General features: G+C 46.5%; 1 protein-coding gene across 1 annotated transcript; it reads right to left on the minus strand.

The window, feature by feature from the left end:
• Positions 1-515: 515 nt before the first annotated feature.
• Positions 516-8,682, minus strand: ETFBKMT (electron transfer flavoprotein subunit beta lysine methyltransferase). Its single transcript, XM_086755130.1, has 5 exons — positions 8,648-8,682; positions 7,038-7,121; positions 5,355-5,806; positions 2,167-2,297; positions 516-1,431 (listed from the first exon to the last, which is right to left on the minus strand). The coding sequence occupies exons 3-5, from the start codon at positions 5,672-5,674 to the stop codon at positions 1,067-1,069; spliced, it is 816 nt and encodes a 271-aa protein (XP_086611256.1). The 5' UTR covers positions 5,675-5,806; positions 7,038-7,121; positions 8,648-8,682; the 3' UTR covers positions 516-1,066.
• Between the last annotated feature and the right edge of the window lie 9,051 nt (positions 8,683-17,733).

The following is a 17,733-nucleotide window of genomic DNA, read 5'->3' on the forward strand; positions in this document are numbered from 1 at the left end:
CTAAAGGTGACAGTTCCTGCAAGACTGCTCTGAAAAAAACGTTGCTTTCTTTTTCAGATGGCTGCATTTACAGCCTCTTACCTGTGGATCAAGTTTTTTGTGGTTTTTTTTTTTTTTTTTTTTTTTACCCCAGAGAGGGTTCTTTTTGACAGATGTAGCTGAGTGATTCTGGAGCATGTTGTCCAGCATCAACTTAAGAGAAGAGAAAAAATAATTATATCCAACTTTTATTTTCTGTTTTTATGTAGTTACCTTTGGTCAGAAACATCATGGAAAGAAAGATTTCTTCATCCCTCACCAGCTTCCTGTAGTGACAGGTTGCCTTTTTTTAATCCTGCAAAGTTAAGGAATGTAGATCCTACATTCCTGCTCTCTAGAGTAGAGACCCTACTTTCTAGACCTTACAGCTATAACTATTTAGTCACTTTCCACTTATAAAAAACTTCTACTTTGGCTGGAGTTCAAGAAGCATATTTTGGATTTGTGTGCAACTCCTAAATAACAACTCTGGCAGCTTCAAGGAAGGGTGCATTTTTATTACAGAGGGGAAGGAGGAGATTCAAGTTAGTTACTTTGACGTTCAGAAGACATATCCAGAAAAAGAGCAAGGCACTTTAAGTTGAGCATAGTATGAGCTAATAATCTATTGGAGAGTTTTATAAAGGACAGCAATAATTTTCTCTGTAAATAAGCTGCAAAAGTCCGTGAAAGCAGTGCAGTAATCTTTCAGCCACTGCCTTCTCCCCGCAACAGTACGCTGGGTGTCCAAAGCATTTCACAATAGTCTCGGAGAGCAAGACACGAATATACGTTAAAAATATCAAGCATGCAAACTCTTACATGTAACTTGTCTTTGGATTTGCACTTCGGTGCAGGCCCCTTTGAATACAGTTTGCATGCTCAAATGGAGCGTAAGCCTCAGTGAGTATGACTGAAATCAGTACAATGAAGGTACAGTAGTTCACTTTGCATCAACAGATACGTTTCATGTTTAATTCCCATTTTCATTTTACATACTTACAAAAAAAGCCAACCAAGTGAGACAAAATTCATTAGAAAGCCAGCTTCAAGAGTTTTCTAAGTTATTTGAGGGCTGATAACTCCAGACGATACTTGATGTTAACCCATTGTTTTCTTGTCTAGTGTACTCAGGAAGTGAATATTCTATAACTTTGTGCAACTGACTGCGAATGCCGTGGCTTAAAAACTGATGCCTGCCAGGGTCACCAATCAGCACTTCAGTTTGCTGTATCCTGATGCATTTCCTGAGCCAGTGATGCAGACCATCGGCAAGTTGTTCATCATAAAACATATCTCCTAGAACAATGAGGTCCCAGTCGCCGGCCTCTGAATTAATGATGTTCTTAATGGTGATGGGGAAGGGATTCATGTGGTTCAGTTCACAGTTCAAGGTCATTGCCATTCCTGCAACTGAAGAAAAGTCAAAGTAAAATGAAAATTATGTTTTAGGATTCTGTCATTCAACCCCCTTACAAATTTATTTGACCCATCTTTCAAATTAATCTTTTAAATATTTTTATTTATCCTACCTAGGGACTTCCACAGTTTTAATTATGGGTCAAAATCTGGAATAAAGTGATGGAATCTTATCTTCACTGCACCATGACACAGGGAAGAACTATTCCTGGAATGGATACCAGTGGAAACCAATCACAGAATCAAACCAGAATATCCAATTCTGCCTTAATCTATGGATATACTTCCTCCCTAACCAATGACTAATTAAATTATGAATAAACTTAATTCATAAGTCAATTACGGGAAAACAAAATCTGAAGGGAAAGGACAAAATCTAGGCCTCAACATGCAAAAATGCAGGAAAACACTATGGTCCTACAGAGAAGCCAACTTGCTGCTTGTGCCTGGGGTTCTCTTCCAAACCAGCCGTGATGGTGTATGGGCAACACTTGATTGATAGAAACTTTTCTGTTTGTTCATTCTAAGGAGCTATGGAGATACACTCAAGGCAAGAGAGGCTGGCACAGCCCACTGCTAATACTGGCAAAAATCCATTCATGTTTTTAGCATTGTTAGAACTCCATTTCTCCCAAATGGCACAAAGAAAAGTCTGTGTTAAACGTGCTTTAAAGATTAATGAATGTCTTTTTATACAGAGACAAAAAAAAAAAAAAAAAAAGGCCTTACTAGGGTCAATGTCATTAGCAAGGACTTGCGATGCACCACTCATCACAGCAGCTATTGCTGTTGCTCCACATCCACTTCCGAGATCCAAAACTGATCGTCCTTTAACAACGCGGGGATTATCTAAAATATACCTGAAAAAGAAAATCCGTTAAAGCAATGAACAAGATTATGCAAATTTCTCAGTTTTGCATTACACTGCATAAGAGTTCTTGTCATACATGTAGCAGAGCATGGTATCGTAAAAACACTATTCCACATGTGCAGCTGGTACATAGTTCCTTATTTGTCTCTCCCGATACAAAAATGAAGAACCATCCTCTTGCTCCCTTACTCCTCCCCCTGCCCCAAACAAAAAGAAATCTAGGCAAGTAAGCAACATTTTCTTTCAGTCAGCTCCTTCTCTGACAGGTGAGCTGATCTAATAAACAGGCACAGACTGCAAGGTGACTTAAATGCTTGGCGTCAGAAACAGGAAAGTGAACTGTTGGTAAGGATTTGTAGAAATTAAAAGCAATCTGACACAAACATGTATTCGCAGTGAGTATTGCGCCCCTCAGAAGACGAGGCCTTCCAGTTGCCCTAAAATACTGCTTATGCAACTGCCTGGAAGAGTAATTTCTCCTCTCTCCTTTCCTGGGCTATGCAGACACAGATGCAAATACTTCTGGTCTGCTTCCTGTTGTTCCTCAGTAGCAGCAAGAAAATGAGAACAGAGCAGCGGTGAGCAGAAAGAGTATCTTCATCTAGTTGCTGACACCTGCCAAGAGGAATCAGCAAGCAAAAACCTCTCGGCTGGAAACAGAGAAGAAGTGACAGAAGGCAAGCAGCAGTTACTGTTAAACACTACAAATCATATAGCTGTTACTGAGGGTTCAGAACTTTAATAATTGCCTTGAAATTTAATCTTCTGCAAGGGGGAAGGCCCTAAGCGACACGGGGAAGAGCCCTAGGTGGCATAAATTACTGCAAATTGCCATAAATTTACTACCAATTGTCATAACATTGTTCCAGTAGAAACAGGAAAGGATTCTACATTTGTGTTGTCTTCTGGCATGGAGGGTGATGGCTGACTCTTCACGCAGGGCTACTGGTAAACACAGCTTTGATGTGATGGCTTCCAATGCAGGGAACTGTAATGGAAATGTTAAGATTGGTGTAAACGGCAAAAGGATGGATGGGAATGTCTGGGCCTAGAAGCACCAGCAGCAATGGCAGAAGGTGGCCTAGTAAGTGCCAGGCGTTGATGGCACCTAGATCCCAGCACATCTCTATACAGATTCCCAGGAACTCAGGCTGGGAGAACAAAAGACAACCCTACCTTCAAACCAAACAGTTCAAGCCATTAAGAGACAATAGGAGGAAGGCTGAGACCAGGACTGAAGATACAAAATACCCAGACCAGAAACCCAGGAGGCATGAGGAGCACCTGACACCCCATGCCTCTTGTCCTACACGTCATCACAAGGAATCCTACCAGACAGCTTGGACATGCACAACTTGGTGCTTTTGCGTATGTGGTTAGGAATCCAACGAGTGAAGCTGCCTCAGTTTTATTGAAAATCACCTTCTGCTATGAGGTCTGGCAACCCAGCTTTGTTACACTGGTTACCATAATGTTGCAGCATTATTTGCTACTTTGAAGATCTACAGATGCTCTTTTTTCTAAGGGCACCCAGGCAGGGCATTTGGGTAGAGGCTAAGCAGCTCAGCTGTTCGGCAATGGTCCCCTTGAGGACCTCACACCTCTGAGGAGAGGCCCTAGTTTACCAAATGGGTGGAAGGCAGGGGTGGGACCTCCACAGAAAGTGCTCTACTTCCCCTTTCTAGGGGCTCTGCTCAGATTTGCAATGACTTCCCAGCAGTAACTTGTGTAGAGCATGATCACGCCTAATGCTGCAAGTGCCACGTTTCCAGCTGAGTGCTTCTCAAGTTACCACTAAGGATTGTGGTGGACTTAGGACAGCTGGAACCAACTGTGTCCCCTGGCATGGACCCAGAGCACCATGCTGCTGCTGGAGACTGCTGTCTGCCACGCTGAGTTAACTAGGTATCTTAGGTTACACCAAGAGGAATAGCTTGAAATAGGAGACTCCTGATGTTGCAGAAATGCCAACTGCGAAATGAGCACAGTCACGGAAGCAGCGTGTTTTCATACTGCCTTTTTCTTTTTACTTTCACAGATTAGCCGCTCATTTCTGACATTCCCAATACATCAAAACAAGTGCATAAACAGTAAGTCAATAAAGTGTGGTGAAATGCCAGATAATTATTATTGCTACCCAAATATCTGGGCACATGAATCATACGATAACAAAATACAGAGATTACCTTACCCAATTTAATTATGCACTCCAGTTCACCTACACGGCAGGGTAATCAATTTAACTGTAAGACTCATCTTTTTCCTGGTCAAAAATGCCTTCCTATTTATGCTTTCTTGCAGAAAAACAGTAAAGCCCCAATTCAGATTCTTCCCTTTCATCTGTATGGGGAATGTCTGACAGCTTGTTCTTTGCTGTACCAATTATGAACTTTTTCTGTGGTTCAAAGTGAGAGATTTGATTTTACAGAATAGAAGAGCTCTAACTAGTTCCTGGGAATCAGGAACATTAAAGACATTTTGATAGTAAGTGCCCAAAATCAAAATGTGACTTCTCATGTGACTAAAAGACAGCCACAACAAGGCTGCCGAAATTCTAAACGAGGAAAGCCGTTCAGGCTAACTAGCACTCCAAATGCATGAGCATAAACCTGCTTTTCTCAATAGACCAGGAACACATCCACACTCCTGGCTCCTACAAAAAAAAATCCCCCGTGTGTTACAACAAAATAGCAATCCTCCTGTTTGGAGCGACAATTGAGTGATAGAATTAAACACCTCGTGAGGTTTTGATGGCAACTGCACATCCCTTCCACAGATCCAAATTCAGCCCCGTTGTCAACACATGCACTACCGCTGAAGACAACAGCTTTCAGCTTGAGCCATAAATCATTCTATATGCAGCAGGTGCCAAAACTTTGCTGCCAGCCAGCAGTTTGCCTCTCTCCTGTGTAAGCAGACAGGAGCATGGATAATGTGCTCTCATACAAGGCAAATACACATCGCTAGGAATCACTATAGAGCCAGGTCTGACATCCCAGCCCGTAGCAGACTGGACTTATCAACTCTGGTGATGTGGGCTGCGTACCTGGAGAGGGCTTGGCCTCCCGGCCAGTAAATTGCCCAGAACGGGTCCCCGTAAGGCCACAGGTCAGGTTTTTCCTTCCAGAACCTGCAGCGAGGGGTGAGGAGGCGCAGTCGTATCTCTGGCGTGAGGTGCCCGCTGCTGGTGACCTCTGTGTTCTCCTCCAAAAACGCTCTCACCTCGGGGTCCAGAGACTTGCCAGCACTCCAATGGCAGCAGCGCTTCCAGCGCAGAAGGGGCCCTCCCTTCCGGCTCCGCCAAGCCTTGGCAAAGGTGTTCTGCCTGCCCAAGAGGAGAAGCCGCTTCCAGCCACGAAAGGCCATGTCTCCCCAAGGACAAACCCTCCGCAGGAGAGCTCGGAGCGCTACTTATCTGGTGAGCACAGCAGGTGATGAGGCAGAAAGCTTGAAATAAACTCACAGGATGTTGTTTTTCATAGCGACGGACGACAACTCCTGAAAGGAGAACAATACCACGTAAGTGATGTTCTTGCAGTGCCCTCAAGGCCACACACCACCAGGGCTTTAGGAAGAGGAGGTCAACGTGCTGTTGTGTGACCATGAATGCATGCCTTGCCCCTGCTCAAAGAGCCTCTGAAGTCTAAAAGAAGTGGTATTTAAGGAAAAAACTACAAAGAGACCCATTCAGGAGAGTGCTATAAAAATATTCTATGACAAACAACCAGTTAGCAGAACAGTTGATAGAGCTAAAAATCAAACGTGCAGCCTTTTAACATCTCCCTCCCTCTGCCTTGAAGATACACACACGGCAAGCTACTCTCATTTAAGTCTCTTCCACTGAATCTTAGGATTTTGCAGTAGGGGTCTGGCATTGCAGAGCCTATGGTCATAGCAAAGGTTATCAGCAAGTTGTTTGAGAGATGCCATTAATTACAATTTTTATAATGGTGATGAGTCTTTTATATGAAAGCATTTTTTTAAAGGCAAGCAATTAAAGGATTTCTTCAAAAGACTTTCCTCTTTCTCCCTCAGATTTGTCAGGCTGCCAGCTCCAAAATGAAACAACAAAAAAAAAAAAATCCCCAAGAACTGATCTTAAACATAATACATCCAGTTTGTTGCATTTCAGTCTGTATTTTAAAGGATCGGTTAGTCTTATGGTGTAAGTCTCATGTGGATGCTCTCAGCTGAGGAAGAAAGGAGACCTCTATCACTGTAGCCCACTCCCTGTGAGAAACTATATAAACGTGCTCCAAGCTGTCAAAAGAGAGAAACTAAATCCAACACTCTTTTAAAAAACTAAGTTTTTAAAAGGTGAGACGTTCAGACTGGATGAGTTCCCACTCAAAGGCCTTCTGACGCCACTCAAGGCCAGTTTTCAGGTCACAAGCAGTAAAGAAAAGGAGAATGAAAGATGGGTGCGTCAGCGTTTAGACACATTTAAGAATCAGGAGAGGGGAGAGCCACTGCACTCAGCTGAGAGGCAAGTGAGGAAGAGCCTCTCAGCACTTCATCACTGTACCCTCCTCACCCTCCATCTCTTGCAGATTCTGGGTCTTTCTCACGCTGATTCTGTGACTATCCTTACCAAGCAGTGGCCTGAAGAGAGAGTAACTTTTCCTGCCTTCCTGCTCAGATCTCCTCCTTCATCCATCCTTTACTATTTCCATATTTTTTTTCCTTCCTCATCTTGCTCTCTAATTTCTTTTCAACAACTCAGACTTACCCGCTTCAGGGCACAGCTTTTGAACCTCCCCCTAAGGTGATGACCAGAGAAGCATTTAAGGCCTGTGCTTCCACAACAGCAAGACTGCAAGTACAAACAGACACAAGAGAAACTCATTTTCTGTTTTGCAACTGTTTTCTCTCTTCTGCGGTAGTTTTCATGAAAAAGCAGAATGATGCATGAAGAAAATCAGCTGCAGCCCACCCCTGTCAGTTTTTCACAACAGAAGAATTGTGGCCAGCTTTGCCATCTAGAGCTGTGCAGGTTGTCCTTCAAAAAAAAACCAGGCAAGGGGACAAATAGGAAAAATATGCTAATACAACTAAGTCTTGTATTTCATTACTTTGTATTTTGTTACTTCAGTTTTTCTTTTATTTGTCTGTATCTTTAGTAGAAGTTCATATGTGTTTAGCGGCATTTTTGTTGTGTGCTGGCCTCTGCTTTAAGTACCGGGTTTAGTTTGATCACTTATTAAAATGTTAAGCTGTGAACTTCCCTCCCGTAAGTCTTTGCTATTCCAGCAGATGGTCCAGCTAAGTCTTTGTTTAAATCATTGACTAAAGGCTTTGGTTTTTTTATTACATAAAAATGTAATGAGCATTTCGCATTTTTCCTCATTTGAGAATGCCATTCAGCAGAGCCCATGTAATTAATGTATGTAATTAGCGCATGCCTGCCTTCTTGAAGGCAGAGCTATATAATCTCCATCTGCCTAAGGGAAGCATGAAGTTATCTGAAATCAATCTGAGATATAAATTTTGGCAGCTTATGGTATATGCTGGTTTTTCCCCAGGAATTGCTGCAAATCAGCAGGGCTGAGGTTCGGTAGCACGTATTTTGCATTGCCTGTCATGATGGTTACTCTTTTTAAATTAATTGTCTGTACAGAAATATCTGCCAAGAGCTCTCTGCTCAAAATGCCAAACTGAGCTTAAGCGTTTAGTGCAGGAAGGCATCAGGACAGATATCCTTGCGTTTGACGCCGCTGGCCTTCCCATCTTACCGGGAATAAAATCTGTGAGTGAGTAGAACTCGGAAAAGGGGACAAAACCAAAACCAAGCAAAACCCACCAAAAAAACCCAAAACAAACAAACAAACAAAACCCGCAAGCCCAAAAAAAAAAAAAACCAGTTCCTGTGCAATTTAAGAATTTAAGCCTCTTTCTTTTTTTTTCTTTAAAGCAGCAGGTGCCTCTCAAAGCATAACCACACCGACCCCACGTTTCCCACCGGAGGAGGCCAGACCCGACCAAGGCCAAAGGCTGCCCCCCTCAGCCAGGGAGGCAGGCGGCCCGCCGGGACAGCCACCGCTGTGGTGCCACCCCCGCTTTGTCACCCCGGCCTGGGCACCTCTCTGCAAAGCGGCCGCCAGCCTCCGGGGGACACGGACAGCCCCGGCGGTGCCCCGGCAAGGGCAGGGCCTGCGCCGGCACCGGGGCCACCGCCTGAGCCGGGCCCTCCCGACCTGCCCCATGCGGATCCCACCGGGCCCGGCCCGGCCTGGCCTGGCCTGGCCACCCGCTCCATCCCACCCCAGCACGGCCCGGCGCGGCCGTACCGCCCCCCGCCAGGGCGGGACCGGGGTCGCGGCGCGCCCAGCCCACACCTACCGGCTGCTCCCGGCCTCCGCCGCCGCTTCGTTCCGCCCCGCCCCGCCCCGCCCCGCCCCGGTTCGCGGGGGCCGGGCCGAGCAGGGCGGGACTCCCCGCCCGCCCTTAAAGCGGCAGCGCCGCCGAGCGTGCGGTCTCCGTCCCGGCTCCCGGTACCGGCAGCTGCGGTGGTGCTTGCGGTTGGTGTTTTCCGTACCGCAGCGCTTCGGGGCAGCGGCCTGGGCCCGCCCCTCTCTAAATCCGGACCCCTGATGAGTGTCATGTGCTCGCTGTGTTCCTGCTTCATTTAAAACACTTGTTAAAAAGACTTACCCCGATGTAAACCGGGTCTGTATTTTAAAACGTCAGTAAAAATCCACACGGGGAAAGGAGTAATAACGCATATCCAAATTTGACAACAGTGAAAATTAGGGTGGGTGGTTTGGTTTTTTTTTTTTTCCCTTCCTTTGCGCATCAGATCAAGGCCGCCATCAGATGTGGTACGGCCTAACCACGGTGTCCCAGTCTCTTCGTAGCAGCACCAGCTGTCGAAGGGACGGGCCACCGAAAGACGGGCCAGCCCGTGCTCCAGTGCCGGGCCTGCTCCTCGGGCAAGCTGAACCTCGGTCTTCCCCTCTGCGTGTTCGTCTTCCCCACGCTCCCTCCACCCCGTTAGTATTTCTGCTGTTCTGAAGATCCCCTCTTTTCTCTTCTCCCCAAACTCTTTGCAGTGGGGACGCAAGGAGGGTTCTTCCCTTAGGGCACTGGTTTGTTGTTGTTACTGACCAAGGCACGGCTCGGCTGCAGGTCCTGACAACCTACAAGTGGTGGTGTCTCCTCTGAGGACATGAAGTGCGTTTTCACCAGTGGCTGCTGCTCGCCGGTGGCTGGACAAGGGGCCAAACGCTCCTGTGTCTCCCTGCTGCCCCAGCCGCTGTCCTCCACAGAGGGTTGTCCCCGGTGGGGGGTCGCCACCCTCCCAGGTGAGCCCAGGGCCAGGGCCAAGCCCCTCCTGAAGGTGCAGCCAGGCTAAGCCGGGTCTGGAGGTGGCTTCTGGCTGCTGCAGTCCCCAAGGGCGCTTGTCCTTCCTACAGGCCCTGGTTTTGCTGTGTTGACTTGCTGGCTCCAGCCAAGAGCGGCTGGAGAGACTCTGGCAGCTCTCCAACAGCTTCCAGCGGATCTCTACCCCATCTCCCGTCCCATCTGCTGGGATTTGGGGAATACAAGCAGCTTCTGACAACGAGAGTGACAAACATGTCCCATGCTTCTCTATGGGACAAAGCATCCCAAATTTCACACACCGTGTTTTGGAAAGGCTCTTGTGCATTGCCTGAGGCAGTGTTCCTAAATCCTGCAGAACTTAGGGTGCCAGGTTTTTAAAAGTAAATCTGGCAATTACACAGCCTAAGCCTGAATCCCTGCAAATCGCTGAGGTTATGAGGCCATCTAGTGATCTGCTGGCTTAGTACCGTTAAAACGGGCTCTCCGAAGTGTGAAAGCTGCTTATGAAGCAGGATCTTTTCTTGAAACATGGGCGATCCCCAGTGTCCCAAAAGAAGGTGGCCCCACCATGCTGGGCTGCAGAGAGGCTGGGCTGGAGGCGACACACTGGGAGGAAGCCAGGACACAGACAGAAGCTGGTGTCCACCTGCCATGTGAAGGAGCCTGAAGTCCACAGGCATGTTAAGCTACAGGGATACTTGCATGCCTTTTACTTTTGTAAAGTAGGACTCAACACTCAGTCTTTTTTGAAATGATCCCCCAAATTTATATAAAGGTGTGGACCTTTGTGGTTTAGGCTCAGGAAGGACACGACTTCTTGGAGCCCTTAGGGGAACCACGAAGTTTCAAAGGTCTTGAGTCTTTCAGCAGCTCTTGCTGGTCCTCTCCAAGGAGGGAGATCTTGAAAACACTCGTAAGATCCAAAACTGTGCATAAAATGTGCCACTCAGGACACAGGTTTTTGTGCCCTCTCACCACCATGCTAGGAATAAAGAACTCTGTAACGTAACAGGAAAGTCATTCTCAACATCAGCTCAGGGCGCCGTGTGAGATGTGGGAACAGCTTTAAGCATCGTGACAGGTGATGATATGCCTCTACCTTGCACATTTTATTTTATGCCTGAGAAGGTTCTCAGAGAAATCTGACAGGAAAGCTTTTTCACTTGGGTCTTCAGCCTCTTTGATTGGGTATTTTAACAAGAAACTTCTCAGGTCTAGTTTTTCTGAACTCCCAATACATGACATTACTCAGTAGCTATGTGAACCTCAGTGAAGTCACTGCTGTCTAAAACAGACCAACATCACTGTGAGGCAGTCAAAAAAAATGTTCCCTGGTTGATCTCAGCTTAGGGATTGCTTAGGTGAAACAGAAGTCTTTGCTTCCCAGTAACTTTAGCTGGGATGTTAAAACTGGAAACCCACTCTCTCTTATTTAACTACAAATATTTAGTTATTATTGTACAGACTCCTAGCACACGCCATAAGAAAGCTCTGATACCAATGATAGCTGCCACCCCTTTTGTGAAAGTTTCGGTAAACCACTGTGACTTTCAGGACATACTTTGTGCTGATTACTTCAGCAAAGCATCAAAGCCTGCTCCCCTGTGAGAAAAAAAAATGTTTAATTTCCAAAGGCTTTTTGCTTTAGATGGTGACATCTTGAGAATTTCTGCTGCTCAAATGGACAGTAAACTGTGCAGCCAACTACTACACCTGTGCTGGAATTTGCTCTGAGGACAAGGATGCCTTTGATCACAGGATAACATCAATTTGGTGTATCGCAGAGGAGCGCAACGCTTGCAGAACGCAGTTGTGGAGTAGCACACGAGGGACTCCAAGGGAAATAGTGGATTACTGGCTGATGATACAACTGCCCGAGTCTTGGAGGGAAATTTTGTTTGCACAAATTAAGAACAAAGAAAGGGAACTGCACAAGGACAGAGAGAAGGGGAAGGCAGAGGGGAGCTACCTTCACATTAACCAGCCCACGACTCATGAATCTTCATAGGTACAATGGTTAAACTCAAAGAAAGGCAGGCCTGTGCTTGGGCAGCCAGGTGATGGCCTGAATCCATGCCCTCTCTTCTAGCTGTTACAGCCCCAATTTTCAGACCTCTTTTTTTTTTTGCAAGTCCAGCTGCCACCATTTGCTGCAAAAGAACCTTGGTGCCAACTCACAGAAGAGAAGATGGATGGATTCAGGGCACTGTTGATTTGTAAAAAGCATCCCAACAACTCAGCATCAACGGTCAGGGGTTTTGCACGTCAGGATCAACTTGTGGTTTCCCAGAGGCTGCGGAAGCAAATAATTATCAAAATGTAGCTGGCACATTAGCTAGTAGCTAAGATAAAACGGAAGATGAGAGCTCTGGCTAGGTACGGGAGAGACAATTCAATTATTCTGTTGTGCCTTCAGCTACAATCCACACCCACTCGTTTCAGAATCGCGGTACATTTTTTGCATTTGAAGAACAGATAACCTAACAAAACCAATCACACATTGCCTGTAAAATCTCCCAAAAGCATTAGATGTATTTTTCATAGAGTTACCTTTCCCCACTGCCTTGCCAGTTGTATTAGGTTAGGAAAAGGAAGAAGCAGAAGCTGGCAGAGATGAAGGCATCAAGTACTTTCTGGCAGTGGATGGAAGAAGCTTGCTCCAGAGAGAAAGCCTGTAGTGATAGTACATTTGGTCATCGGATTTTAAGGATCATACTAACAGCCGTTGGTGCCAGGGTTAAGGTAAGCAAATCAAGTTTTCAAGGAGCTGCATCTGCATCAGTTCACAGCAGCCAGTTGATTTTTGTAATTCAAATTTCTTAGTTTCCCGCTGGTGCTCAAAGCCTAGCACCAGCTGAATTTTTCTTTTTGCTTTCCACATGGTAGTCTGCCAAACACTTGGACTCTTCCAGGGACCTGGGGACAGAGGAAACAATGGAGAACTGAGACAGATGCAAGACAGACAGGTGCTGCTTACTCTCCAGAGCTCCTAGAGAAAACTGTTTGCCAAGGACCTGATACAATATGCCTCGTCTTTTGGCTGATGTTTGCTATTGCATCTTGGGAGGGTTTTGGGGTGCTCGAGCAACTCAGTTGTGAGTCAGGGTCATGCTATGTCAGGACCTCCGCTCTTCACTATTTTGCACTAGTATCCAGAGAACGTGGGAAAACAAGTGATACCACCGCAAGGATGCCCAGAGGAATGGAAACGCAGCTCCCCTGCAACACGAGCCCGCTCCCTCACATGATAAGCAGGCTGGAGCTTAAATTCAGTGTGACCAAGGACAGAATAGCTACTGTTTATGCACATGGACGTATGAGAAGGTCACAGGGGGCTGAAAAAGGACTCAGTCTTTGGACCTCTTATCAATTTTCAGTGGTATCTTACAAAGTGTTAGTTTTGCTGGTTTTCCCACCCACCCATGCAGCATATCCCCCAAAGGGGTGTTTGGCACACCTCTCCTTTAGGATGCAGGCAACTCTGCCACCTTTGTGTCAACAGCTTTCAAACACACACATGAGCAGATCCATGGGGTTTGCTTACAGAAAAACTTAAACTGTGACATTAGCCCTTATATATTGTCTTCATGCCTTTTTCAAGCTTCTCCAAGCTTGGTGCATTTGCAGTGCGCTGCAATCTCCTTCACTGCAGCAGAGGACACGGTGCAGTGATGCTCAAATGGCTTGTTAGGAGGAGGCTCGCTTCCAGCTGGACCTGTAATCCACAGGGTACAGCAGGTTGCACGTGGAGCTGCTTGGGTGCCTCCTTGTTGCAGCCCCAGGGCTCCTAATAGTGAAAGCAGCCCGAGAGACCCCCAACTCTGTGCTGTGTGATCTCGCATCTCGGGTTTTATCAGCTGAGGCGTCGGGTTTTATGCAAGTAGCTGCAGCCAGCTTGAGCGGGAGCAGCAGCGTCGCTGTGACCCTGCAGCACAGCTCTTTGGCTGCGGCACTGTGAACCGGCTCTGGGGGAGCCAGAATAGGAGCACCTGCAGGCAGGCTGACCCTCAGTCTGAATAAATGGCCCAAGGATAGATAAAAGAGCAGACAGGCTCTGTCATCTTCAAACAAGAAATTAAGCACTTCCATGTTTGAAATCAGAACACCTCAGCTGTGTGTGCTGGCTGTCAGGCACCTGAGGGCATTAATGTCTTACTGGCCCTGTTCACCCCCAGGGGTTCCCCCCACCCTGCCCGCAGTCCAGGACCCCATTTCAGCACCTCTGGGGCTGTCAGTCCCTGCCCCAGTGATGTTGCAGTAGGGCTGGTCTCCAGCTCCCCACAGCATTGCCCTGCTCATCCATAGGCCCCACCAAGCCATCCCCCGCCCCATGGCTATCCTGGGGCCGTGTTCCCTGCCTGGTTCCTCTCACTGAGCATAATCCAGGCCCCCACCCATGGGCTGACATCAGAGTCAGAGCAGCTGGACATACCAGCCAAACACTGCTCCTGTTCTCTTGCCTTCACCCCTGCCTGGTAGCACTGAGCACCAGGAAGCCAATGGCTCTGATTTAACCTTGGAAATGCTGTTTACTGGGATTGCTCAGTAATAGTCCAAGCATTTTAACTTGGAGGGAGGCACTGAGCTAGCCCTTTGACACATCAGGCAGTGCCAAATGCTCCCACCTCCAAAGGATGTGCCTGATGGGAACGGCTGGAATCCCCCAGCATGGATCCGGGCTTCAATAAGATGTGGCTATTGGTTTGCAAGGAAGTCACCAAGAAACATGATCCTCAAGGAGAAGTGAATCGCTTTGATCTCTGTCCTTCTGTTTGATGTGAGCTCAGAGCTGATTTCCAGTATTTCTAAGCTAAGGCAGGAGTCCAGTAAGCCAATGCAGAAAAGCTATAATCTAGCTGTCATCGGTAGCAAGTCTCCCAAGCAGCAGGTACTTTTGAGGTGATGTGTTGTTACCGGGCATGAAGAATAAGTGGCAGAGAGATACGGCTGAACCTTTGGACGTAAATGTTTGGACTTCTGCTAAAGACATTAGTAGGGAAATTGAACCAGACTTTTTAGTACTTTGATTTGCAAGAACTGCTTTTAGATTCATTATACAACACTGCTGCAATGATGTGAACAAATATTAAAACAGAGCACACAGCAAAGGAGCAGTTCTTCCTAAATGATGAATTAATTCACAATGCATATTCATTGCAGGAAATAGTTCTCATCTGTCGTTCATCTCATGTTGTATATTGGCTATGGATTCGGTGGATTTGGATTTCTTTAGCATGCCCTTGGGCTTTCAAGTGTGCTAGGATGCATTGTAATGTAGATGCGGGGTGTCTGGCACTTCTTACTGAATGAGGCTTCAAAGGAAAGTTGGGAAATTGAAATCAGGGAATTTGAAATGAGACTCTAATTACATTTGTACAGAGGCCAAAGGCACTTAGACAAAGAGCTTACCTGCTGTTCATGGACAGATTTTGTCCAAAAGACATTAAAACTTAGGGTGGGTTCATTCTCCCGCTAGTATCGGCAGACATGGGACTGACCTGATTTTTGGAAACCGAGATAAAGGAAAACAATATTTGTGACAAGGCTTTGAACACCATGCTGTTACTCAGGCAGATGTGACAGCTTGAGTGCATCTCCTCGGGAAGCTTTCCCGGCTAACTGGGAGCACAGACCACTGGCACAGAGGTGCCCGAACCCTGCCACTGCAGACAATCGTGCTGTGGGCATGTGGTCCAAACAGCTCGCCAGGATCTCCTCCTGCCTTTCTCCATGCCGCAATATGCACCTATGAAGCTCTAGTGTTTTGGGTTTTTTTTTTTTTAAAAAAAGGTCACAGCCCTTTTCTGATGCTTTACCTGGGCAGGAATATTATGTTGCAAGGCTCTTTTTACCTCCTTGGGTCTTTCCTGAGCAGACAGATTGTAAGATACAGGGGTCCTAGAGCACTGAAAACAGGGGAAGGAAAGAGGCAGAGAAACAAACATCCTCAGCAGAGACTAAAAATGATTTCAAAATGAAGAACAGAGCTTTGCTGTCCACACCAAACAGCCCCTCTGTCTCAGGCCTGGTGTGAAAGGCATCTGTCAGCAGACGCTGGCGTTGGGACACGTGGGCTGGAAGGGACTCAGCGTCGGGGCTGCTGCCCGCGTAGAAGTGCATCTGCCTCCCCGTGCAACGCCATCGGGGCCAGCTTTGGGAACAATAGAGCTTTGTGCCTGGCAGATGTTGGGGCAGAGGAGAAGTAGCATTTTCTTTCTTTTCCTGGGGGCAGTCAGAGCACGGGGAGTGCGCTGACCTGATTTCCAGGGGGCTGGTGCTTCTACAAGTCAGGCTATGAGTGACTTGGCCAAGATCACACAACAAGCAGGTGATGCTGTCAGAGATGGATGGAAATCTCCGTGTGGGTGTTTTAGCTTGATGCTCACAGCACAACACCTCCATTAGTGCATGGCATGCTAGTGATTTATCCAAGCAGCGTGCTTTGCTGATTAGGTTTTGTCTCAGTAGTGGCTGGAACAGTCTGTGCGTCTTCTATAAGCAAAGAGCAGAAGGTGTAGCTCACTCTGAGCAAAATACGGTCTTTGACCTCTGGGTCTTGGCACTGAATCATACAAAAGGTAATGGTTGTGTATGATCCTACTCATGACATCCTGGCGAGGGGAAGGAAAGCCCACTTAATCGGTTGCTCAGCTGGAGGAGGTGCGTCTCGCAAGCTCAGTACAAAATCAAAGGCAGAAGTGGAGTGAAATGGCAGGAGTCATCACAGATTTTTGCTGTACTGTGCCACTGTACATGTGGAGAAGAAAGGACAGGGTGGTGAAGGACACAAACCTCCAGAAACTAGGCATGGCAACTGCTGGACTTGCCTGGGAGTAATTTCTGAGGTGATATTCAAAGTTCATGTGCTTTATATCTGCCTGGGGTGTCATTGGCACTTCTCCCCTGAGATCTGAACGCCTGAGAAGGCTGATTCAGGCCAGGGGAAAGTTTGAAACACAGGAGATGAGGCCAACCCTCAGCAGAAGGCTGAGCTGCATACTGTACAGCCTGGCTTGCAGCGCGACGACCGCATGAATGAAGACAGGCAGCCATCCTGTCCCACATCCAGCCTTGCCCATATTGTAGGATTCATTTTCTGGTGCTGAACTGGATGCGCTCACCCAGGAGGCAAACAAGACTACAGATTTTTTGGTGAAGCAAGCAACAGGAACATGGGGCCAGTCATGGGGCGGGGGGCTGGAGGGGGGAAGAAGGTGCAATTAGCTATTAAATAATTTCAGTTGCCTTGTGAAACCTCTCCCCCAAGGATCCTCGCTGAAAGCAGACAAGAGCGGAGTGTGTATATGTGTGTTTGCAAAGCAAGGGCATGTGCATGATGGACGTATATAAAATGAATAAAATCCAATGAGCTACAATAGGAGATTAGAGATTTTAAACCTTTAAATTTTAAATCACAGAAGCTTCAGAGATCCTATGGCAGAGATGCAAGAAAGTAGTCATCTTTACTTTGTTATGTCTAATTCTGCCATGTGAATAATAATTACCCAGTGTGACAGAGGAAAGCCATGTGCTTTTATTCAAGCTTAATCTTTATAGATATGAGTCCGGTATAGAAGATGAGTGACTTGCTTTAATGGTATTATAATTTTATTTAATATTAGAATATGTGCCTGCAGTATCTGCTTTCTAAGCAATGATTAATTGTGCTGGAGGAAATGTTCTTTGCTTTATGTCTCGTGGCTAGTGATCTGGTTTATTTGCTTTGAAACCCTAAGGCAGCCAATACCTTTCCAATGCTTTGAGTAGTCTTCTTGCATAAGCTCAGAGAATAAAAAATGCTTTCTTTATGAACCTTGCTATAAAATCTTCTGCTGTTGTTGATTTTTTTCCCCACTCCTGCTATATGCCTTTCTCCACTTTGTGCCAGAATTATTTCATTTTCAGTCTCACAGCCCATCCTCATGCCATTTCTTTCAGCTGACTATTCACACCTAGCTTCTGGTGAAGCAGCTCACAGCACTGTGAACTGCTCGACTGAAAATTGGCCGTAAGTAGAAAACAGTTCTTCTGAGCATTACAGACATTTGTATTGCATCTTACTTGTTTTCCCTCTCTTCCACCCTACAGGATCTTATGACCACATA

The sequence above is a fragment of the Chlamydotis macqueenii genome, chromosome 1 (assembly GCF_036417535.1).
Source record: "Chlamydotis macqueenii isolate bChlMac1 chromosome 1, bChlMac1.mat, whole genome shotgun sequence".
Lineage (NCBI taxonomy): Eukaryota > Metazoa > Chordata > Aves > Otidiformes > Otididae > Chlamydotis > Chlamydotis macqueenii.